The following is a 26,270-nucleotide window of genomic DNA, read 5'->3' as shown; positions in this document are numbered from 1 at the left end:
ACAGGTGTCTATTATTAAGGTAAACAAATAACAAACGCACACACACACACAGAAATGGCAACAAAACATTCACTTTGTCTGCAGCTTCTGACGAATGGCAAGTTCATTGCTCCTAACCTAATTTTTCAAACATAATCATGAAGTAAATCAGGTTTGGCACATAGATAACAACAACAACTACGACGACAGCGACAAAGACGACAGCAACAGCGACGCGACTTCCAGAGACCGAGCCGCGCTTAGAATCATCACAGACGGGACTATCAATCTGTCCAGGTGTGTGAGTGTGTGTGTGCGGTGAGAGCTCTTACCGCAAAATTGGCGCGTGTGTTTAGCACCTTTCGCGCCCCCAACTGGCAAGAAGTTGGCAGCAGCAACAACAGGAACAGCAGCAGCAACAGCAACAATCATAGACACAGCTGCAACTGTGCTGCATAATCAACTTCTGCGTCGCCCGCTCTGATCCACTTAAGCACGGCCAAAAAGCGCAGCCCAAACTTCAGTTGGCAGCGATACAAAGTAATTGATGGCAACAACGGCAACAGAAACAACAACAGCATCATCAGCAGCAACTGCTGCAAGTGGCAGCTAGTTCGTCTGAGGTGGCTGACTTGGTAATTTGATGAGTGACCATTATGCACAATGAGCTCAAGAAAACAAACATTTGCGGCCAGATTTGGCAATGCATCAGCATCAGGGAGACAGCGACAACAGCAGCAACAGACAGCAGCTACGGGCAACAGTCATAGACACAGCAATAGATTCTTATAAGATTGAGGTTAAGTCTTGCGATTAAGTTTTGAAGCGGTCGTCCTTTCATTTTGTTCATTTTTATGGGCTTTTTAGCAGAAAAAGTTAAGCTCAAATTTCTAGACCTAAAAGTTATTTGTGTTTTGGTTCACGACTCGAGCCAACTTTAAAAATATAGTATCTAGTACATATTTTAAAAAAGAAGTTGCGGTCCACATTTGTTATCTGCCCAAAATTGGCATTTATCAAACATGGTTAGAAAAATTCCATGGTTGTTTATTAAAAGTTGTTTATTTTTAAACAATATATTTTGGCATAAAATAAGTTTCGTTTCTTCGTAAAAGCACAACTTGCATGAATTTTATGTGCCGCTAAACAAATGACTTAGGCAACAAACTTAAAAAAATTGTTCGAAGTTCATCTTTTGAGCACGAATCTTTGGCAAGTTAATAAAAGTAAACTCCATTTTATTTCTAGCGCTGTCATGCAAAATAATTTTATAAAAATTATTGCTTAATGCCAGTAATCAATCAGCAACAGCGACAGGTCGCACACAAAAGACTCTGGCAACAAACTTACAGGTAAAAAGAATATATGTAAAAATTTCAAATATAAAATGTAATAAATAAAAAGCATATTTATGGCCATTTCGGCAGCACTTTAAAAGCGCTTGTTCTCTTTGTCCCCGTTGCTATTGTTGCTGTTGTTGTTGTTGGTGTTGCTTTACCATCATTTATTTATTGAAGTGTGGCTGCTGGCGCTGGCCAATGAACTCCAGCAATGAAAACGAACGTATAAAAAACGAAAACAACAAGAACAAAAAACTGCGAAGAAGAACCAAAAAGAAATGAGCAGCGCCCCGCACAAAACAGAAACCGAAACGACACAGCACAAAAATTTGGTTTCAAGAAGTCATTGAACTTGTTACCAAAAAAATAACCAACACACACACACACAAAACTCTCTGAGTGCGTGAGCTTGAAATAAACTTGGCTCAAAATGAAATGAAAAGAAATGATTGTTGGAGCAGCCGAAAAAAGGCCGAGAAGCAAATGAAAGAGCCATCAAAAATGAAAGAGCCATAAAAGCGGGCGACGTTAACGTGCGCTCATGACTTGGCCTCTCTCTCAGTGTGTGCGTGTGTGTATAAGTGTTAAATAATACATATATATATATGTATATATACATATGCGTATAGGGCTAAAACGCACTTGATCTGCCTGCTGACAACATTTTTTTTATAATATTTTTCGATAGGCATTTCATATTTATTTTTTACTTTCAATTATGGATAGGCGCAAAAAAAAAACGAAGAACTTAAAACACGAACTTGTTTTAGCGCGGGGAATATTTCTTTTCCCACTTTTTTGTATTTATTCTTATTTTTTAACCAAGACGCAATAGTTTTATGCATATGCCAAAAATACATTTATTGAGTTGCGTTAATCAGTTGGGTTCTTGAAATTCGGAAAGTTCTTAAATCAACTGCGTTTCATCATCAGCGCGAGGCACATCAACCAAATCCGACAAATATAATGATGATTTATTTACTAAATATTATAATTGCGCGCATGCTCATGCTTATGTGTTGCCTTTTTGGGCGGGTTTTTCAGCTTCGTTTTTTTTCCCCCTTATTTATTTAAGAATTTATTGACCCCATGTTGGAGCGTTTTTGCTTTCTATGTGCCGCACGACAAGCAGCCGCAGCAGTAGGTTCTAATGACCACAGTTCCCAAGTTTCTTGAGCGTGTCTTTCGTTAGATTTTTTTCATTCTATTTATTATTTCGTTCGTTGGCTGGTTCCATTGTCCATTAGAAGCCGACACGTCGCTTTTTTAAAGTTCTGAGCGAATCAACTTTTGTATGCCTTAATTGTTATTTATAGAAAATGATAGTAAGTGTTGCAAAGCTAATGACTTTTTGCGCGGCTTGTCTGGAGTTCTATAGGCCTTTCGGGCTTATGGAGATCTTCTGAAACCACCAACTGATTTATTGTGCGTGTCTTTTGATTCGTTTCATAATCCTCTGTGCGCTTTTTTTTTGTTTGTTCACCAACGCGCAGAGTTCAAGGTTGAGCTCAGTTAATGCTAAAAATATTGATTACCTTACCAAATTGCCGGGTTGCCAACTGCTGGCAACTGCTCGATGCTGGTATTCTCAATGCCCGCAGCTCAACGAGCGGCTACCTTCGTTAATTACATTTTAGTTATGTAAATGCCAATTTCAATTAGTTGCCATTTTAATGTCTTTGTTGTAAATAATGATTTGGCATTTATTTGATCTATTGTCTTATCTCATTTGCCGCCCTTTTATCTCTGTGGCTAGCGCTAGGCTCTTAGAACTTATATTACGCAATCTATGGTATTTATAAAGAAGCTTTTTGTACGTAACGCTGTTTTATTCTAATGTCCGCATGCTTGCATCTATGAAAATGTATTAAAAAAAACTATATTTAATAACCTTAATTAAAGGTTAACTCCGCCTGTTGAATTCTGCGCCAAGCCCTTTGTCTGGCCTTTGTATTTAATTTGTTGTAATTCAAGATTTTCTCAAGATTTGTGCGTGGCCTGAGATTATGGCTTCGCTTACCTTTTCAGATGTTAGATGGTCTTAAACTGATTTTTATCCAAATTATATATATACATAATCAGCACCTAGCGCTATATATTTCTTAGTTTAGGAAAAGTTTAATTAAAATATCCTATATGTAAATTGAACACAGATAATCAAAAAAACAAAAATTTAAAAAATTTTGGCATTTTACCTAATAAATATAGAAGTTTTGATTTTTTAAGAGCTCCAAAAGGCTTATAGAAGAAGTTTAGAAAAAATTTGATAACCAATTGAATAGTAACTTTAAGGTTCTTTCTAAATTTATACTCATTCTATATTTATTTAACAATTTCAAAATTTGTTGGCTTAGAATATTGTGTTCAAATCGCCGGAGATATCTTCCCTCAGATCTTGTTATACAATCAACCTTTATTTGTTAATTTTCTAATGCTTGACTTAACTGTAGAATAAGTTTGTTTAGTATTTATTTTTTTTATAGATTTAATTGAAGTTTTCATAAAAACATTTCAAAGATTTATATTTGGTTTAAAAGCCAATTATACTACCCTATATTATTAACACGTTTCTAGTTCTTATTTCCTTAATATAATTATAATTTATGCATTTATTTTCAGCTACGCAAAATGACAACTCGCCAGTTCCAATTTGGGCAAACAACCAGTTGAAAAAAATAACAACAACTCTGTTGAGACGCTCGCCCATTACAATATGCAATTATAGCATCATGAAATTTAATACGCCAAAACAAACAAACAACAACGACAACAACAGCAGCAATAACAACAACGACAGCAACAGTAACAACAACGACAACCAATTACATGCAATTGTGAGTACGAGTGCTGAGCACAAGTATTCACCTGGTCAGAGAGTGGGTGAGAGCGCGTCGCGAGCAGCATGTGTGCGTGTGTGTGAGTGTGTGTGTGTAAGTGAGTGTTTGAAACGGGTTAAGAGAATGAGAACAAGTGGCGGTTGGTCGCGCTTGGCTTGCGCAGATTCTAAACTTGTTAGAAGAGTTCAACAAATGAGCGCGAGCGCCAATTGCCAAGATCAATGCTGCGGCAGCGACTGCTGCTGCCGCTGTTGCTGCTGCTGCTGCCGCGAGCCTTGAAAATGTTGTAATTTTACGCTCGCATGCTCAATTTGCGCTCACTCTCCATTTGATGGGCCGTATGTGTGTGTATGTGTTAGAGGCGTTTAGAACTATTGCAAAAAGCACGAATTTATTGAGTAAAGAGCGAGGCAAAAAAAACACCAACAACAAGCATAGCGGCAGCAGTGCCAGCGCTCAATGCCAAAGAGATGGCGCTGCTGCCGCTCTGCCGACGCACTCACCTTGAATGAAAGTTCTGGCCTGTTGCGCTCACCACACACACATACACACGAAGCCGAAGAGATACCGCGACGACGCGTTGCGCTCAATGTAAAAAGAAGGCAGCAGCGGCAGCGACTGAGACAGCGACTGCGGCTTTGTGTGTGTGCGTGATCAAGAACCTGAGACACCTGAGCTGCCGCTGTTGTGCTGTCTGTGCCTGTGTGTGTGTGCGTGTTTTGAAGAGAAAGAAGAGTCGCTGTAGAAAGCAGCGGGCAGAGCTGTTGTCCGTGTCCGTGTGTGAGTGCGTGTCGTGTAATGAAATGCTGAAAAAGTCTATCTGTTTGCGTCGGCGCTGCTGCTGCTGTTGCTGCTGCTGCTTTCAGAAGCCTCTAACGACGTCGCCGCTGCTGTCGTTCGACATTGAAGTCGCAACGCGACTCATCCGTAGTTCAGTTTCCCGTAAGCAACAAAACGATCGAGACATGGTTTCGTAAGCAGCACGCGTTACGTTTTTATTGCTTTTAGAAGAAGAAGAAGAAGTAGAAGTGCACGTTACGGCGAATCGTCTACAACAACAACAACAACAACAACAAATAAAAAAAAAACACCTTCCAAAACTAAACAAATCAAATTCTGTGCAACAACAACTACAAACAACAAAAGGTGCAACAAAGTTAAGAATTTGTGTTTTGCATATTGATAAGACTGCCTACAAAAGATATCATAGCAAAGTTTTTACATATAATTAGGCAATTAGTTCAAATACCCCGCCCACAAAATCAAGTGTGCACTTTAGTGCCAAAAATGTGTAACAACCACAACAACAACTAGTGTTTATAATAATTGAAAAACAACAAATACAAATAAAAGTAAACAGCATTTAAGCGTTTGGATTTATTACGTAATGGATTTCAAATTAGCAACAACAACTACAACAACATCAGCAGCAGCAGCTACACAACAACTAAGGCAACACGGATATGCATTTAAACAATGATAACAATGGTAAGTGTTATTTATATATATATTTTTTTAAATATTTATAGTCTACAAATTAATTTTTATCATATTTTTAAATTATTTATTAAAAGTAGTTGCCTAACAAATCATTTAGTTGAGGTCCAGTGGGAACTCTTGGTCGTGGCATCTAAATATCTATCTGTAAAGGTCTTACCAGAAAATTGTTCAAGATTCTCGAAAGTTCTGCAAAGAAAGCTTTCCATAAACTTACCAAACTTGTTGCCGTAACTCTCATACCCTTCCAGAAGCACCACGCAGAGTTGGGTTCTATGAAATGGTTATAATCAAGGCTTATATTTCAATAAAATTCCATTTTCTTGCCCTTTTTAGATAACTGAGCTTATAGCTATAGATATTCCCAACAACTAAATTGAGATTCCAAAAAATTGAATCTGTAAAATAGTTACATGCCGAATGTATCTTTAGGATAGGTTTTATATTGTGCGGCTAAAACTGCGCTTGGAAACATTTATCTCTGGAAAGTCTAAAGAAAAACCATCTTTAAGGCAACCAAAGCGCATAGATTGCATTTGCATACCTCAATTGCAAATCTTTTCATCATTTAGAAAAAAAATCCGCAACTAAACTCAAAGTAAAGCACGCTTAACAATAGTTTGTATTAAGCGCGAACGCGCCATGACTTGTGTTAGATGATTAATAGTAATTTGTTTACACAAGATCATACAATTTAATTGTCTGAACACTTCCTGGTTTATCTTGGCCATTACATAATAACCAAAACAATGCAAATGAGCCATCGATAAATACACTCATCCCAGACAGAAGGCCACATAAAAAATTGCATAATCAATTTGCCAGCCACTTTAATTGTATTATTATTAGTATTAATTCTTGTTTATCATCAAGACCAAGTGAGAATTGCTAATTGTCTTTTTTACACTTCATTCAATTCAACAATTTGCTAACAAATTATGTCTTGTTAATTGTCTTTCTCTGAAATATGGCCAACAATAGAGATGTTAAGACAAAGTCGACATAAATGCGTATAATTTTAACCATGATGTTGCCAAGAATTTCTATGATGATGAAGACTTTCTAGTGTACGTTATGCTAATACATAAAGGCATTATATAATCAAGCCGTGGGTAAAACGAGTTTCAAACTTACTAAACAAAAAAAAAAACAACAAAATTAAAGAACATACAAAGCCCAAAAGTGATTAATTACTGTCAGGCTAGTAAAATGGGGTGTGTATAAAAAAGTTCTTAAGGCGAATTTATGAGAAATTAAATCAAGCCTTAAAAACAAAATACGCTTAGGCCACTTGCCGCTGACTCAACGATGAGGAGCTGCCAAGTCTGGATAGCATTTCATTAGAAATATTATATATATAAATTGTATTTTTAATAATCATACAAATAAAATAAGAAGCTAGCAAAGTGAGCAACAAAAATAATTAGACAAAACCAGTTTCTGGCCTTAAACAAATAAACAGCAACAATAAATGGGCAAACACACAGATTGAAAGGCATACAGATATCCAGAAATATATACATATATTTATAAACGTACAAAGTTGGTAACATTATATATTATAAGAAGCGCTTGGCAGAGAGAGAGAGAGAGAGCGAGATGCAGAGAAAGAGAGATGCGAAAATAATTGGCGACGTAAGGCAGAAAAACCTTGACTTTGACTTTAAATGACTCGCAGCGCCGTAACAGCAACAACAATAACCACGACAACAACAAACTACAACAACAACAATAAAAGTTGTGATATATTGTCTAAACAAAAACAAATTTGAAATGAAATCGAAACGTGGCGCGAACGCTGACGCTTCACGTCGAGATGAATGAACAAAGCAAAGGCAAAACCAAAAGCAAAACCAAAAGCAAAGGCAAAGCCAAGAGCAAAGGCACTAAGCAAATGCAAAGCTCAATTTCAATATCAAGGTCATTAGCTGCAGCTGTCCGAAGACGCAGTTGCCACCTGTTAAAGTCGACAGCAATAGCTTCAATTGTAATTGATTTTAAATGGCATACAGAGTGACAGATCAGCTGTGCGAGGGCTGGGCGGGGAGTAAGGGGGGCAGGCACAGTTCAATATGTATTATACAAGCTGGCAGCAGGCGTTCAAGCAAAAGGTTGTTTTGCATTTCAAATGAGACAGCGGCAAAAAGCTGCTCTCAATGATTTGTAGCTAATGCTGTTGCTTCGATTGTTGTTGTTGTTATTGATATTTGGCACGAATTTAGGAGCGCTTTTTTGGGAATTGCGTTATGTAAACACACACACACACGGACGCAGAGGCACACACATGCTGAGTTGGCCGAGTTCAATGACTGCGCGTCCAAACAAAAGACTTAGGCAACGAACTCAATCTAGCCTGACAACGGTTTTCATTTTCATTTCTGAGAGAGAGAGAGAGAGAGAGAGAGAGAGAAGGCGCATGTGAGAGATAGAGACAGAGAGAGAGAGAGAGACAGCAAACACATAGGAGTCTAGCATTAGAATGTTGTTGGCAAGGGCGCGACCAAACAAAAAGTGAATCTGCCGCTTGCCGCAAACCAAACCAGTTCAACGCTGCAATTTAGTTACCATCCTTGCTGCAGCGGTGGGCCCGCGTTGGGGCAGGTTGCGCGGCGGTACAGGCAGGCAGGCCGCCAGGCAGGCAGGCAATCCAAGGCAAGGCAAGGCAAGGCTTGGCTTGGCAAGGCAGCTCAGCATCGGCATCGGCATCAGGGAATCATTTGCCGTGAAAAGGGCGTTCAACTGGCAAATGCTCATGGGCACATGGCGTGTGTTCGAGGTTCTTGCACTTGGGGCCGCCAACAAGTTCTTGCTGCTGCAGCAGTTGCACTCACTGTCTGCGCTCTGCCTGTCGATGCACTTATTTCTTACACATTTTCATTCGTCTTGTTTTTATTTTCTAAGCCTGCCCGTCACGTCATGAAAAGGGAATCAAATCACTCTTACTCTTTGCCGCAGCTGCAGTCAACTGCACGGGGTTATTGACTTTGCCTGTGGCAGCGCCTTTTGCTTTCTTTGTTGCTGCACAATTAGAATTGTTGCTTGCCTCTGAGCTTGTTGGCCAGGCTCCAGCTCCAGCTCCAGCGACAGCTTCAACTGCAGCTCTGGGCGGTGCACTTGCCACGCACTGCAACTGCAAGCAACATGCAAGTCATGCCAGCATCTCAGCTTCATGTACAGCTTAAGAGCTTAAGAGAGCGCTGGCTAAGAGAGGAAGAGAGGGAGAGCGCGCGCGCACAGGTGGCTTAAGAGAGCGCGCGCGCGCACACCAGGAAGAAAGTGTGCAATGGCCATGCAAAAGAATCAAACGAAAGACACGGACGCACACACAGTAAAAGAGGCATGAAAAGAAAACAAGTTCGCCAGTTCAATGACCGACCTACTCAAGCGCGTTATAACCAAAGCAACACCAACACACACACACACACACATGCATACACAGACAAGCGCGAGTGGAGAGCAGCGCGCGGCTTCGTGTGTGCCCGTTTGCGCTCAGAGCGTAAGCGCATGCGCCGAGGCGGCTGAGTCGCTGCTGCTACGGCTGCTGCTGCTGCTTTTGTTGAACTTTGCAGCGACAGGTTCTGTGTCATGTTGTTGTTGCTGTTGTTGTTGTTGCTGTTCCGACACTATCGCGTGTGGCGTTTGCTGCTAGCTGTAAATGCAGGCATTGTTGTTGTTGTTGTTGTTGTTGCTTTTGTGCATTGACTGTGACATTGACGAAGCCAGCGCAACGCCGATCGGCGCAGTTCAGTGGGTGGGCATCTCTCTCCCCATTTTTTTTTTGGTGGAGCTGACACGCTGACTCTTTTGTTTCGATTATTGTTGTTGTTGTTCGTATTGTTGAAATCAAATTATGTTCATTTACGCGCCACGCATACGCAATTCGTAATCAGCCGCATTACGTTATGCGACCCACGAAGTCAGCGCGCCTGTAATTGCCATTTGACTATGACAGAATGACTTCTTTTAATAAGCACACAGCCCAACCTGTGTAACGGTATTTAATGTGTCGCCTTCTGCTGCACGCTTTTCTTTATACTCTTTTTACAGTTGCTCGCCCATTAAAACGTACTTGAAATTTTATTAATAGACGTTTTGCGGCTGGGCCCAAGCTTTTGCTAGAGCTTTAACTGCGCCAGCTTGCATAATGTTGAGTTCAGGTGAATACTTCCGGTTTCTGGCTCTGTAGTTCATTGTCAACTGTCGCAGGGCATAGAAAACGCAATCAACTCTCTGGCGTGCGAACTTTTCCAACAAAGCATGCACTTGCAGCGGGCGAGAGAGAGAGAGAGAGAAATAGAGAGCGAGCTTAGCTGCAGAGCTTTAGATTGCGAAGCGCTGCAGTTCCGATGCACTGCAAGAAAAATACGTGTGCTTGGATAAAAACTTTACATGGCATTTTATTGATAAGATTAATTAGCAATTATTTGTTAAAACTAGACTTTCAGATAAGATTTGCTTGACTTTATGCAACAATTTGCTATAAATAGTGCAATTTATTTCCCAGGCCAGTAAAATCTTATCTTATCTGAAGATTTTACAGAGCTAAAGCTATCTGAACAAGGTTACGCACACAGTCAGTTATTATTTGTATCCAGAAATAAAAATGTGTCTTCTTTTGGGGCAAGTGTAGAAATGCTGTCCATAATCCTTTGCTGCACATAGATACAGGAGCAGAGTTAAGCTAATCTATTAATATCTATAAAAGAACCCAGCTGCTTTACATTTCCTCTACTATTATCAGGCCAAATATTACAAGCAAGCATTTCCTGTTAGCTTTCAAAGCTTCGTGTTGCATAGACAGACCTAGCCCAATAAAACGGCTTGGGTTTTTCTGCGTAAATCACAGCACCATGCAGCGCTGCACAACACCACAGGGCCCCTAGACGGGAGGGAGCCTGGCAACAACCCCTAGCGTGGCGCCGACTGCAGTGCAGACTCGGCTCGACTGCGAATGCTGGCGACGGACGCCGCCCTTGTATCGCTGCCTTTCGCATTGTTGTTATTATTAAATGCGCGAGTTCAGCTCATGCCAAGTGCAAGTGCCAACCCCACTTCAGAGCCCCTGCCCGCCCTTTTGGCCCCTTGGTCCCCTTGCATGTCTGCTTGTTTACTGTCTGCACTGCGTTCGGGCTGCATTCGCTGTCGCCGCTGACGGCAACTGCGACGGCGACTGCGACAGCGGCAGCGGCTGCGACAGCGGGCTGGCCAAGTGGCAGCCGCTGAACTGGCAGTCGCTTCAGTCCTGACTCGGGATGTTAGCGCGTTGGGCAGGTCATGTCTGGCAGGCGTAGCAGCCGCGTCGCGTGGACAAACAAAAAATAAAAAAAAAAAATAAATAAAAATAAAATAGAAAAATATGATAATAATAAAATAGTTTTGCATTTTATACAAAAAAAAAAAAATCAAATGATATACCACAAATGTGTTCAAGCAAATCGATTTAGTGCCGTTTAAGTGTAAGATTCTAGTGCATAAGGCTCGTCGAGCGTACGCTCTGTATATATAGTCTATATATCCCAGAAATACGGCAAGCCGAACAGACCGTGGCAATGTGTTCATACGGCCGTAGAACTCTATACTTTTATCGTATCTATTTTCGCGATACTTTTGCGATAATCAGTTTCTTCAAATCGCGTTTAAAATGCATTTTGGCCAATACTTGAGCGTTAATGAGACTGAGAGACCAAAAACAATACCAAAATTCTTGTGCAACAAATCTAAGGAAAAGGTAAATCCTAAAATACATAGCATTAATTGTATACTTTTGCTTTTCTGCGGCATGAGCATGTCCAGTGCCCAGTGCCTGGGGCCCGGTGCCAGGCGCTGGCTGACCATGTCCTAGCGCACCATAAAGCTCGCCGCCTCATGTTCTGTGAAAGTTCTTGCCTTTCTTTTTTTTTACCCAATACTGCTGCTGCTGCTGCTGTTTGTGGCAGTTCAATAACCTTCCAAAATTCGCAGCCAGTAATGGCAGCAGCAGCAACAGCAGCAGGAGCCTCGCGAGTCCTGACTCCACGCTAGACACAGACAACAACAAGCAGCAGACGCCGCTGCCGCTGCCGCTGCTGCTATTGTTGTCTCGCTTGCACGCATCGAAATCGAATCGTTGCCGTTCTGTCTGAATGACTGGAGTGCAAAAAATTAAAAGTGAAATTTTGTGCGCTGGCGCCTGCGCCGCGCCAACATAGTCTTGCCGCTGCATTCAGGGTCCTTGCCCGCAGTCGCTGCGCAGCCGGCGCCAACAACGAGCACGACGCACTGCACAAACTGCACACTGTCAAGACCACAACCCAAAGCGCGGCGGCTGCCCAGGCCCAGAAGCAGCATTAGCAGCAGCAGCTGGACCTTCGTTTGGCTCGTCGTTGTCCTCGTCCTCATCCTCGCCGTCGTCGTCGTCCTCGTCGTCCTCGTCTGCTGTCTGTGCTGTGCATTGTGTACAGCTTTTGCTGTCGTTGTCCTGTCGTTTGTGTGTTTCGCTTTCCGTATTGGGTGTGTATACCACTGGCAGCCGGCAAAAGCCGACGACCGTGCAACGTACGTGCCCAAAAGTTCAATGAACGCGCCAGCGATTTATGTATGAAAAGCGAAAAGGATAATGAGCAGCAGCAGCAGCAGCAGCAACAGCAACAGAGGCAGCAGCAGCAGCAGCAGCATTGGCAGCGACGGCTGCGTCGGGCCCTGCCCCAACATAATGTGGCAACATTGGCAAGGCGTCTGCTGCAGCCACTTCCCCGTATGGAAACTTCGAACTGGCGTCGTCTGGCGCTGCCTGAAAAGGGTCGTTCGCCTTTTCTGTTGTCTGGCAAATTTTACTTTGACTTTTTTCCGCACACCCGCCCCCTCACACACACACACACATACACACCCACAGCCAGTCAGTCTGCTCCTGTCTGCGTCCGCCCCCAGCGCCGCTCCATGTCTCGAATTTATGCGCATTTTCAATCGCTTTGTCGTAGGTCGTGTTTGTTGTTGTTGTTTCGTCAAGGTAATCTCGCACACAGGATTATGGCGACCATACATATCCTTTTAAGCCGCTTCGCTGCCTGCGTTTGCAGTTAGCTACCTGAGCGCGGACATCTTAATCTCGGCTTGCTTATAGAAATTTCCAGTTCTTTTTTCATACTAATTGTTGCTCGCAATTTTTGTCGGTTGTGGCGAAATTGTTCTTTTGGCAGCGGCATCTACTAGCTGGTAGCCATGACATCATGCCCCATGTGGCATGCAACTGTCAACTGTCTGCGCTGCATTTGACCTTTGGGTGCAATGACCCCAGTGCGACAGCTGCAGATGATGCAACTCTATTGCGGAGCTCTCCAAGTCAACAAGTAGGCAGGCATTTAAGCTAGTTGGGCCATGAAATATGAACATGTACTTGATTACATTGAAATATTATATCAAATCTCTATGCAGACAAATCCTTAAAATTAACATTTGTTTGGCTTTAAGGAAGAACTGAGATGAATAAATAAGTTATTATCAATTATTTTATTGCTTTCTACAACTCCTGCACAATTTTCGTAGCATGCTTCCAGGCGTCTCTAACGCATTTCGCTTAAACTTTACTTTATGTATATTTAAAGCAACTTTTATCGATTGCGATTAACTTGCCTGCTCGAACTTATATGCCTCTCAGTTAAAATTGTAGCGCAAGGTATGCAAAAAATTCTCTCAGCAAACTCAACGGCAAAATTGAATACTTTAATTAACACTAACAAAATCAACAACAAAATGTAAAACTTTCACTGCGCAATAAGTCAGAAAAAAAACAAAGAAAAAAAAAATAGAAGCAGAATAAATTCTAAATCAGCTGATAAGAAAAGGCAAGTGCATGGCAAATGTAAAAGCAGAAGAAGCAGCAGCTCCAGCTAACTGTAACTAAATGGTAGCCGATAAGAGGGCAACGAATTGTGCGGCGAAGCGAGGCGAAGTGGGGCGAAGGCGAAAAAGTTGCATTTAATTTATGATTAGGCGGCCAAACGACCTACGTCAAAGCCGAAAAGCCAATAAAACAAGGCAATCAATTGCACCTATAAACACACACGTAACTATATATAAACATATATAAATATATATATATATATATACATATATATATTGATGTGTGTGTATGTGAAGACTGTGTGATTTATAAGCATTTCGCAAAACAGAAAAAAATCAAGACTGCGCCCAGCAATTGGGGCGGATACATTTCGATTGCAAATATATATATATATATATATATATATATATTCATTTATTTATTGTTTCGCATATACAGATCTGTTAAGGTTTAATATACTTTCGCTTTTAATTGTTGTTATTGTTGCAGTAAAAATGAAATTTTTGTTTAAATGCAAAGCCGACTGCGAGACTTGGGCTCGTGTAGACTGAAGCAGCAGCAACTGAGCGACGGGAAGCTAATTAATATGCGAACACTGACAAAAAGCAGCAACCAATTGATAAGCAGAGTAAGAGAGAGAGAGCGAGAGAGGGCCAGTGGGAGGGTGGGAGAGAGTGAGCGCGCTCAATTGCATTGCTATTGCACATGCGCTAAATGCGAGCAACAAATTTCAAGGTTAAAGTGCAACGAAACCGCAACAATACTTTTACACAACCCGTGCAACCCTTGGCTGGCCGCTGCGGTTGTGGCAGGGGTGGGGGTTGCTGTCTGTAGAGCTCGCTGTTATAGATACATAGTATTTATCTGTGTGTGTGTGTGTGTGTGCTTGCTATTACATATACATATGTATATATATACATATTTTATTTTGATATCAATTTTAATTAGCATAAATTGAATTGCAATTTTTATTTCGTTTGCTGTTGCCCTTGAATTGCAAATATTAATTTCAGGCTTGCTTGCTTTTATTAGATAATGAGTGCAGCTAGTCAGTGCACAAAAGATACACGCTCTCAGATACTTTGCATACTGAAAATTCGACGTGCGCATCGTTGCATCGTTCCATTTGTGCATTCTATTCGCATGCACATTCTCGACTTGTGACTCAAGGTTATGATGATGATGCTGCTCACTGACTGACTGACTGACTGCAATCGCCCCTAGTCACCCCCCTCCCTCCCCCCTCCTCACACCCTACCTTACCGCTACACTACAAAATGAAAAAAGCTCTGGCAATTATTGCGCGCACACACACACGCGCACACATGTACGCATACTAGCTCAGCTTGGCACACAATTTTGTTTTATCAGCTGAATGCACCGCCCCCATACACACAACCCCGCGCTGTTTGCCCACTCTACCAGCGCCCACTTCCCCCCAGTTCCCCTCTAGCCCTTCGTTTGGTGTGCTTTCGTTTCGTTTTTGCATGCACATAAAATAAATGCGAGTACTCAACGTTACAACAAATTCTGTCAGATATTTGTCGCGGATTTGCTGTTGTTGTTGTTGTTGTTGTTATTTCTCTAGCCTCTGCTGCAGCGCACATTTTGTATTTATATTTCCGGGTTGTTGCACGCCCGTTCAAAATTTTGTTTTGTAGTTACTCGCAAATTGTTTTCGTTTGTTTTCGTTTTTTTGTTTTTGTAGCCGTATCTAAATGCATAAACACCATAATTTGTGCCACACGCAGCCCGTAGACTTTTGTAAATAATAAATTCATCATTACTCAATGTGAAAATGTTCTACAAGTTCAATAAATATTGATGTATAAATAGCAATATTTACATATATATGTTTTTTACACATTACTATAAAGTATAGTCATCTATAAAGTATAGACTTCCCTGCGTCCTTGAGATCTAGTTAGGTTTCAATTTCCAACCAAAAGGAAACAAAATATTTGAATGCATTATTCAAAAATATATAAATAAATATTTGTTAGCAATAAATATAATTTTTATTTACACACAAATATTTCAAATATTTAAAAATCTTTAAGATCTTTAGATCCCCACCTATTTAATCTACATATTAATAACTTGTAACTTAGAGAATACGTCTCCTCTCATGGAACTAATTGAGCCACAAATCCCGGTCAGTCTTGTTCTCTCCCTCTGTATCTCGTTTTCAACTTAAGCTGCATTTATAATTCGCAATTAGTTCTAACTTTATTTAAGTGCCTGTTCTTCATAAACAAAAACTTAATCTGGAAAACGTTTTCTTTCTGTTCCTCTCTCATGTAACTACTTGAACCACAGATCTAGAGTCCAATCTCGCCCTCCCCCTTCCCCTCATTTACTCTCCCGCTTTCAGCTTAAACTTCAATTATAATTCACAATCAGTTCTAACTGGCTTTAAGTGCCTGCTCTTCAGAAAAATAGCATCCTCATAGCTAGTAAATTTCAGCAACTTATCTGATTAGCTTACTCTCCTGTTGTCAAGTTCTATGGCTTTTCCGGCGTTTACTTTCCACATGTCTTTAAAATCGCACCCTTCACAACTGAATCATCAGGGAAATACACACACGCGAAAACGAAGTGTTGCCTGGTGGATGGGAAAGCCGATTAGAAAATGTTTTAGTGGAAAACGCAATACACAATACGAACGACCCAGGCACTCCCGAATATAAACAAATATTTGCATTGCACTTATAAATACATCGTGAAATTTGTTTATTCATTGAGACTACCCAACAGATATGCGTAGATTTCCTAGATAGCACTATTCGCAAGGCCACCCACTGAGCCCTGACACCCAACCAGCCCGAGCGAGACGGCGCTATGTAAGCGGACATTTTATGGCCTTTGTTGCAGCAGTTATCAGTAATACTCTATATATATATATATATATATCTATATATATATATATATATATATCTATATATATATATATATATATATATATATATGTATATATATAGGTAGTATATGGGCTGCGGTTAGTACAGTTTGCGTTGCCTATCGCGCACTTGTCCTTGAATCGAAATATCGACGTTTGGTTTTTATTGTTGAATATTGTTGTTGTAATTGCATTTGTTGCATTTTGTTTCGTTTCGCAACGCTTCCCCATTGCAATTTGATAAAGATCGATGCAGCGTCAACGACGTTGCGGAAGTTTTTCACAGTCTAGAATAACAAAATTATTATGAGCATTGCATCAATACTCAGACGACAATTCGTACATATAGAAATGCATCTACATATAAATATATGTATACATATGTATATGTATACTATATGCATAAGAACATGGTCGGGCGCATAGCTAACGCAGCCACAGGCGGCGGTAACACACGGCGTATGCGCAATGTGCAAAAGCTTATCAAAATGCAAATGCACTCGGAGACGACGCTGATGATGACGACGGCAACGTCAGCGGGTCGCCTGCGTTCAAGTTGAATGTTAAACTCGACGAGTCGTTTCGGTTGACAATTTTCTAATCGTTTTTATGGCTACTTTTGTTGTCTAAGTAAAGCTTATGGGGTATATTGAATTAGTCAGTGTGCGTGTAACGGGCATGTGAAACGTTTAAGTGAATCAGAACTTAACAATAATTTCCAATTAATATATTAATATATATTTTTGAGCTCAATTTCAATAAGCTTTTAAGGCTCAGTCTAAATTTATTGTGTTTAAAAAAATAAATATATTTTTTTTATTACTTAACATATTTATGTCAATTGTAGGGTATGCATGAGTTCTATCAAATATCAGAATCAAAAAATCAGTTTACAATGTAAAAACATTTCATATTTTTGAGCTCAATTTTAATTATTTGTTTTTTCTTAAATGTTTTAAACTATTTATGTCAATTGTAGGGTATGCAAATATTTCAGTTTTTCTATTAAAATCTCAAACAAATTTTTAAGCTCAAAATAATTATATTAAATCAGTTTCTGTTGGTATTTTCTTAACCTACTTATAACAATTGCAGGGTATGCATAGGTTTTGCCAACTATTTCGAAATGATATTGTGTACACAAAATGTGTTCGTGTAAGTGTGCAGTTGTGCGTGTGTGTGTGCGTTTGTGCGGCACTTATTTATTTTTAATTTACTGCGCCACTCTCTAAGCAAATTTCGCGTTCAATTCCCGCTGGGCCCCCAACCGTTCGCACCACCTGCCCTACGCTCGTTGCGCTCGTGTCCTTCAAATGCAATTGTGCGATGATTAGAAACGCAAAGCGTTGAGCTTTTTACTTTTTGTTTCTAATGCAGGCAACTCTTTATAAACACATACACACATACTCATGTAAACATATTAATCTTTGTGGATGTGTGTGAGTGTGTGTGCAGCTGTTTATTTTCATTTTCATAGCGATAGCGAAAAGCTTTTGGCGCACTATCTGCACACACACACACACACACCAACATACACACACATACACAATTATTCTAGTTTATTTTGTTATTTATTTTTATGCCGACGACTTCCTAGAGCCATAACGCATCTGTTCTATGTTAAGATGCGACAGAGCAATGCATTATCCAATTTTGGTTAACGTTCAGCGAAAGTTAGCTATAGAAAGAAGTCCCTTATTGCCGAGCAGTGCAAAATCGAAAGTACCTTAAATAAGAATAAAATTGAGATTGAGAAAAAAAGTGAATAACTATTTCGCGGCTGGCGCCAATTGCCAACACAAATGCAAACACACACCCACATGCACACTCAGATACACGCACATGCAGCTAGCCAAAAGTGTTCGCACGTTTCCGCAGTCATCAAAATAGAATCGAAGTGCAATTTTACAATTGCAACGCAAGTGCAAGTGCAACCAGACGGCAACACATGCACAAAGATACAGCATCTGTATCTGTAGCTGTGTCGATGTGCTTGCATCCGTGTTGTTGCCGCCATTGCCATTTGCCAAAGTCTGGGCAAAAAGTTCTCATTTATGCTGCACGTCGCCGCAGTTCGCATTCTACGTGCGTGTAGCTCACAGATTTAGTTACGGCAAAGACCCAAAATATAAAAATCGGAATACAAAATAGTATACGATCATTGTAAATTACCGTTAAGCCAATGGCAAAACACTTTAACTATTGGGTGAGTGCTGTTGGTTAGTAAAAATATATATTTATTTATGATTACAATTCTTAAGTGGTCTGTAAATAATGAGCTGTTATCAAAAGAACTTAAATGCATATCTGATAAGACTCTAAATATATATAAAATAGCTATTCAGGTTTATATGGACATATGTTGCAGATCTTATAACTCATGTTTCCTATGCTATCTGAGATCTCAACGGAAAGCTTTAAGCTTGAACCGTTTGCGAATTTTAATCTTTGCCTTACTTTAATCAATAGATTTGAAGGCAATTGAAAATATAAGTTTGAATACTTTTAAAAATCTGGAATATGCTAATAATGTTCAGTTTCGCCTTAAGACTAAGAAGTTTCCTTTCTTAACCTAACTCTCAGCCAGCCAATAGCTAGCTTGATTGATAGCTTTTTAAAGCTTCTTCGCCCAATCAACGATCTCAGCTTAGAAGTAATATTTTGTATGATGGGACATGCTTATGTAAAGCAGGCTCTAAATTAATTGACATGCTGCATCTAGCTGGCAACATAATTGGACATCTCGAATTCCATAGCTGTCAGCATGCAGCACACTTGTGGCATTGTCTGCCACTAACAGGCAACTCACAAGCTCATCATAAAAAAAAAAAAACTCGCAAGAAAATGTGAGGCTCATCAATATGGAAGCTGCCGCCGTCAATTCCTTTGCCAGCCTTGCACAATAAGTTTATGATTGAGCGGCGGCGCAGCAAAAACAAAAACAAACCACGCAAAGAAGAGACAGAAAGTAACGTTAGATTGCAACCACCGTTGGGACGCCAGCGACAGCGACAGCAGCGGAAGTAGCAGCAGCCCCGCCGATGCTGAAAGCGCCCGGCGAAATGCAGTCCGCACGAATTCGCCAAGCAACTGCGAAAGCTTTTTTGCATGACGCTCAAAAGCGCAACCCTTGAATAAACTTGAGCGATAAACAGTTTTTTCGGCTGCGCTGGCGCCGCTGCCGTCGTTGCCGTCGCTGCTGCAGCTGAGTGAGTGCATTCATTGGTAATGCCGGGTCGCTCGCGGTCTCTCCCTAGTCTAACTGCAGCGGCAGCAGCAGAGGCAGCGGCAGAGGCAGAGGCGAGCGAGCTTTGAGCATGGCGCCTGTGCCGGTTGCATGTATATTGTGTATATGTGGGTCAGTAGTAGGAACACTCGGTCCGCGTCTGTGTGGATGGGCACAGCGTTCATTCTAAAAACTTTTTTGCACATTAGTTTAATAATTTTAGTTTTTCTTGTTTTTGTTTTCTTTGCATTTGTTGCCCGATGCATTTTTGTTGCCCTCCACTGTAGCTATTGTTGCTGTTGTTGCCGCTATACATTTCCGCATAGCTGCATTTGTGAGCGCAATTTGATTTGCGAGCGGGTTTGAGAATCCAACGGGAAAACACAAAATATTTCTGATGTCGCTGCCGTGAGCTGGTTCAGTGCAATCGGGTATGCGGTGCGGTCGGTTGTTCTCGCTAACGGTGTTATTCTCACCGCCGGTTCGCAAACTTCAACAATGTACATTAATCAAATGTTAACCGAAAATTGCTAAAACTCTAAGAAATTAATTCAAATTTTTTTCAAAATTGCTGGAAATTTGCTGGCTGCAGTCAACAATGTAAGCTTTTTCGGCTGGTCAACGCGGCGTATGCGTAATATATCGAGCACGAAAACCAGCAACGAAACAGAAAGTGATGCGTAATTTGCCAGCACGAAAGTCCAAAAATTAAAACAAACAACAACAACAACAACTACAACAAGAAACGAAGCAATAAATTATTGAAATTATTCAGTGTGCGAGCAACAACAATATAAATAAAAAAAATTAAGAATTCAGCGGCTCAATTCACAGGAATATATGAATTCAAATTTGTATATTTGGAACAAAGTAACTGTCATTAATAAGCGCAAAAAGCAGCAAAACGAGAGTACAAACAGCAGTTGGCCAAAATAAAAATATAACAAACAAAAATAAAAAACGTAACAGCCTCACGTGAGTGTCAAATTCTGAATGAGTTTCCAAATGATTTGCCTTAAACTTCGATAAGAATATGCATATATATACTTTTTTTTTTTTTGGTGGGGAAAGAGATTTGCCTCTGAATGCCCCTGAACGTGAACGCGTAACCTCCATTAAGGCCGCAATCTTGAACTATGCAAACACACACACACACACACACACACACACACACACACACACACACACACACACATGCACGATGACGGCGTCGAACCGAAGCCACTCGACGCTCCGCCGTTAACGCTTTTTGCCGCTATTTTCCCGATAACGACAGCAACGACGACGCCATTGAAATACGAATGCAACACTGCAGGCACACACACACACACACACGAACCCACGCACACATTTATAGAGGCACATTTTTGAGTGTAGTTTTGAGTGAGTGGGCGAAGCTTTGCCTGTCTCTGTTGAAGTGTGTGCGTGTATGCGTCTGTATGTGTATGTGTGTGTGTGTGTGAGTGACGCATTTATTAATAGCCCTGGAAGAAAAAAAGTGAAAAGCAGCACAGAACATTCACAGCGCGTACTAAAGCTCTATTTTGTTTCTCTCTCCCGCCCCGTTATCTTTGCAGATCAAGTGAAACTTTAAATACAACAACAGCTAGCAGCCTAAGCAATACAACAACACAAAAGCGCACTTAAGCTTAGCATTAAGAAGCAAATAGCAACAACAATTAGCTGTAAATTTAAAATGCATGGACATCATCATCATCAACAGCAGCCGCAGCAGCAGCAACAGCAGCAGGCGCTGCCGCCGCCGCAACAAGTGCAACAAATGTCCGCCACAATGAAGATGGCCGGCAATCCACAGCAGCAGCAGCAGCAGCAACAACAAACACACATAGCCATACAGCAACAGCATCCACATCCGCATCATCCGCATCATGCACAGCATCCACATCATCATGCAAAGCTGCTGCGACGCTCGCGCAGTCGCAGTCGGAGTCCAACGCCGGATGGCACACAGGATTACGATGTGACGCGCATGCGCGAGGAGGACTTCGAGCGTCTGGCCGTATATCTGGTGCCCGACGTGCAGGCGGAGCGCGGCCTGCCCAATCGTGCGGATAAGACGCTGCCGCGCAGCCTGACGCTCAAGTCCTCCATGGTCTACTCAACGCCAAATGTTAAGGTGAGTGCAGAGCGCAAAAGCTCGCTGGATGTGAGGGTGTTCAGCCATCAAACAGAGCTAACTCTCTCCCTCTCTCTCTCTCGCTCTCTCTGTGCAGACTGAAGGAGTTTGGAGCAGCGGAGTCATACCGCGCGGCACACGCTTTGGCCCATTCGAAGGCATTCCAACCTCAAATTATCCAAATGATAAGAATAAGGCGCGATATTTCTGGCGGGTAAGCACACAATCAATTAATGGGCATTAACTGGTTTTTGTTTAAACAAAACTATGGTTAACATATTTTTAATTTGCTGCATTTTGCTACCTTTTGAAACAAGCAAAAACTATGCGACTAACCAACTGGTTTCTCTTAATTTTTAATTTCATGTGCATATCAAAAACAAAACCAAAAAAAAAAAAACAAATAATAAAACAACCCAATTACTATACAAATATATATAACCCAACTACAAAATACAACCGACAAATCAACCATTTATAAAAATTCCAAATTACAATTTTGCATTTTGTTGCGGATTTGGATTTGAATTTGAATCAAAAAAACAAAAAAATAATCAGGTGCAGGGAACACGCCACATAACCTACGGGAATATTAAGGTACCACTTTATGCTTTGTTTTATTTGTGACTCTTTGACCCTTCAACGCACTCTCTCCATCGCTTACTCTCACTAAATCTATCTGCACTCACGCTCGCTCTCTCTCTCTCTCGCTCACTCACTCACTCACTCTGTCTCTATCGCTCAGCAAGCACTGCGCTTGCTCTCTTTTGTAGTTTGTTTTCTGTGTTGTTGTATCTTCAACTTGTTGCTGTTGCCAAGGAAAATATCAAATCCAGCATTCTCCAATCTCGGTCTCTCTATTCTCATCACTTTCCGTAGATCTTCAAAGATGATGATTATTATTATCTGGACGGCTCGGATCGTTCCCAATCGAATTGGATGCGCTATGTAGCCTCGGCGTACAGCTTGTCGGTCATGAATCTGGTTGCGTGCCAGCATCAGGAGAACATCTATTTCTATACCACCCGCGACATATTGCCCAACGAGGAGCTGATGGTCTGGTATTGCAAGGATTTTGCCAGCCGCTTGGGCTACGATGTGGATCCGGAGCGCACCATATTCGGTGCCTGCAAGCAGGACGTGGATGTCGAGGAGGAGGAAGATGAGGACGAGGAGCTGGCGCACAAGAAACCCCATTATGCAATGGCCGCACCTGAAATACCCGCCGAGGTGGCTGTTAGTCACATCACCTATGTCATGGGTCTCCATCTGCCAGGTGCGCCGCCGGCAGCAGCTGCTCCTCCGCCAACAACAACAACAACAGCTGCCCAATGTTGTCGACGCGCCAGTCCGCCTGCCCATGTCAGCACCACCAGCAACCACAACAACAACAACAACAGCAGCAGCTCCAACTCGCTGCATCCGCATATACAGCACAGCCGGCACGCGTCCGTGATCATTGGGCAGGATCGTTCGCCGCTGAACAGCAGCGGCTGCGACAAGGAGACGGCTGGGTCGCCGTTGTGCGGCAAGGATGCGCACTATGAGCATCAGCTGACGCCGCAGGATGGCAGCGTGCGGTCGGTGCGCTCCGATGAGGGCTACCACAGCAACGAGTGCCAGGAGGATGGCCTGACGCCGCCGGAGGATTCCAGCGACAGCGAGAGCGAGCACAACTATGTGCTCGACTGCTCCAAGAAGGCGATTGCGCCCAAGGAGACGGTCATTGCGCAGGCGCAAAAGCCCAGCAGTGTGACGCCGCCAGCCACCACGCCCACCGTCGCCGCCGTCGCCACGCCCAGCTGTGAGTCGGACAAGAACGAGTTCCGCAAATTCAAGGTGAAAATGCCGTTAAAGTACGAGTTCAAAAACAAGAGCTGTGTGAAAACGGAACCGCTCAAGGACGTGGATGAGCATCTGCCGCCAGCCGGCGTCGGCTTGGAGGAGGAGGAGCTGCACGAGTTGCATGCGGCAGCGGCGGCGGCAGCAGCAGCGGCGGCAGCGGCAGCGCATTCCGAGGACTCGCTGTGCCCGCCCACCACCACAACAACGCTAGGCGAGGAGCAGCACCAGCACCAGCAGCATCTGGAGCCAACCAACACACAGCCCGCCTCCTCGACGGTAATTGTGTTGGAGCACAACTCGGGTGGCCAGACGCGCACCATTGTGCCGCTAAGCAAGCCCTACTACGAGGCCGATCCACCTGGTGAGCGCTATGTGCGCTTCACCCAGCCCAGCTCGAGCATACTGGAGACCATACTGACCAGCCAGCATCGCCTGGAAGCCGCCGCCGCCGCAGCCAATGCCTGCAGGCAGGCGAACGCAGCGACACCGCCGCCCACCTCGCCCACGGAGATGGCCTACAGCTACAAGAAGTCGCAGCGCTATGGCAATGCCGTCAGTCCCGATTCCAGCTCCAATCTGGGTCAGCCCCAGGAGCTGAGCGGCGCGCACGTTGTGAGCGAGCAGGAGCTCAGCCTGAGCCGCGCTACGCTGATCAAAGGCGAGTGTTCGCCGCCACCCGTCGCCTCGCATCATCATCACAATGTCATATATTCGCCGACGAGGACACATCATGCCGCCTACGAGCCGGGCAGCCATTCGCCCAGCTATGCCGGCTATGTGGGCTACCCGGGCGCGCAGTCCATGCATGCGGCCACCTCCACGTTCCACTCTCCGCCGCACAGCTCGCACTCGCCCTTCGATCGCCAGTCGAACGCGTCCAGCGGCGGCGGCTCCGCCTCCAATTTACATCTGCTGCAGAGCAGCACCCAAATGCTGAACCATCCGCTGATGCAGCCGCTGACGCCGCTGCAGCGTCTCTCGCCGCTGCGCATCTCGCCGCCCAGCAGTCTCAGTCCGGACGGCAACTCGTGCCCGCGCAGCGGCAGCCCCCTGAGTCCCAATTCGCTGGCCTCGCGCGGCTACCGCTCACTACCGTATCCGCTGAAGAAGAAGGATGGCAAAATGCACTACGAGTGCAATGTGTGCTGCAAGACCTTTGGCCAGCTGAGCAATCTCAAGGTGCATCTGCGCACCCATTCCGGGGAGCGGCCGTTCAAGTGCAATGTATGCACGAAGAGCTTCACCCAGCTGGCGCATCTGCAGAAGCATCATCTGGTGCACACGGGCGAGAAGCCGCATCAGTGCGACATCTGCAAGAAGCGCTTCTCCAGCACGTCCAATCTGAAGACGCATCTACGGCTGCACAGCGGCCAAAAGCCGTACGCCTGCGATCTCTGCCCGCAGAAGTTTACGCAATTCGTCCATCTGAAGCTGCACAAGCGTCTCCACACAAATGATCGGCCATATGTGTGCCAGGGCTGTGACAAGAAGTATATCAGCGCCTCCGGCCTGCGCACGCACTGGAAGACCACAAGCTGCAAGCCCAACAATCTGGAGGAGGAACTGGCCATGGCGGCGGCAGCCACCTCCGAGTGCCTGGGTAAGTTCAGAGCACAGCTCGGCTCGGCTTCACATTCAACAGTTGCTCAAAATGGTTTTGCATTTGCAGACAAGGATTTGCCGGAGCCGGACTCGCGCGAGGCCTATGAGCAGCTGCAGCAGCATATGCATCCAGTTCATCCGAGCCTGCGTCATTTGGCCGGCGCTCAGTCGCCGCCGCGTCTCATTCCACTGGGCGGCAATGGACAGCAGCACATGCACATGCAGCAGCTGCAGGGCCACCAGCCCCATGCGCAGGCGAGCAATGCGCCGCCGGGCCACCTAATGCACTCGCCACACGGCGGCCCGCCTATGCTGCTGACCACAGCCAATCAGCTGCCGCCGCCAACAACGCCACACCACCTGCAACAGCAGCAACAGCAACAGCAGCAGCAGCCGCCACAGGCCTCGCCCGGCCGACAGCCGCCAACGCATCAGCAACAGCAGCAGCAGCAGCAGCAACAGCAGCAGCAGCAGCATCTGGGGCCACCGCATCATCTGGCACAGCACTCGCCCAAGTCGCTGAAGCCGCTGCCGGACGCTGGCTATCTGCATGGGCCGCTCGTGCAGACGCAGGAGAATCGACCCTCGGTCATCGAGTCCTCCAGCCAGCCCATGATCATTGAGTGCACGTAGATCCGGCATTCAAGTATCCGTAACTGTAATTCAAGTGCAATACAACAGCAACAACAACACACCTAGAAGTTAAGAGAACCGTACGGAAGCGGACAGACGTTACCTAACTGCAGCACACACAAGCACACATAACGGTATTATTATTAGATTGTACATAGGCAGGCGGGCCCAAAACAAAACCCTACAAACCCACTCAAAATTTATTAAAGAAAACCAACTCATTTCGCGCTATGAAAAACTAGATCTCAACAATTGGCAGTCCCTCAGCAAAAAAAAAAAAAAAAAATGGAAAAACTGAAATTGAATAAAACATAGAAAAGAATACACGGCATATTATTTTTGATAAATATTTTATATTAAACAACTGGAAAATCATTTCAAGCTGTTAATTGTGAAAAACTTGCATTCAAAGTGGCAGCAGAGCGCATTGTTTATAGACAACAAAATAATAAAAAC

General features: G+C 43.3%; 1 protein-coding gene across 3 annotated transcripts; it reads left to right on the top strand.

Moving 5' to 3' along the window:
* Positions 1–5,266: 5,266 nt before the first annotated feature.
* LOC115769736 lies at positions 5,267–26,100 on the top strand. 3 transcript variants are annotated; one of them, XM_030714673.1, is made up of 6 exons: positions 5,267–5,644; positions 21,175–21,734; positions 21,832–21,948; positions 22,293–22,331; positions 22,614–25,179; positions 25,249–26,100. In XM_030714673.1, the coding sequence occupies exons 2-6, from the start codon at positions 21,294–21,296 to the stop codon at positions 25,812–25,814; spliced, it is 3,729 nt and encodes a 1,242-aa protein (XP_030570533.1). In that variant the 5' UTR covers positions 5,267–5,644; positions 21,175–21,293; the 3' UTR covers positions 25,815–26,100. The 3 variants fall into 3 exon arrangements, with proteins under 3 accessions (XP_030570533.1, XP_030570534.1, XP_030570535.1); XM_030714674.1 differs by lacking the exon at positions 5,267–5,644 and adding an exon at positions 20,395–20,572; XM_030714675.1 differs by lacking the exons at positions 5,267–5,644; positions 22,293–22,331 and having other exon boundaries at positions 21,059–21,734.
* Positions 26,101–26,270: the final 170 nt, after the last annotated feature.

Source organism: Drosophila novamexicana, unplaced genomic scaffold (assembly GCF_003285875.2).
Source record: "Drosophila novamexicana strain 15010-1031.04,08,12 unplaced genomic scaffold, DnovRS2.1 tig00004554-arrow-pilon, whole genome shotgun sequence".
NCBI lineage: Eukaryota > Metazoa > Arthropoda > Insecta > Diptera > Drosophilidae > Drosophila > Drosophila novamexicana.
This window is presented reverse-complemented; position numbering and strand designations above follow the sequence as displayed.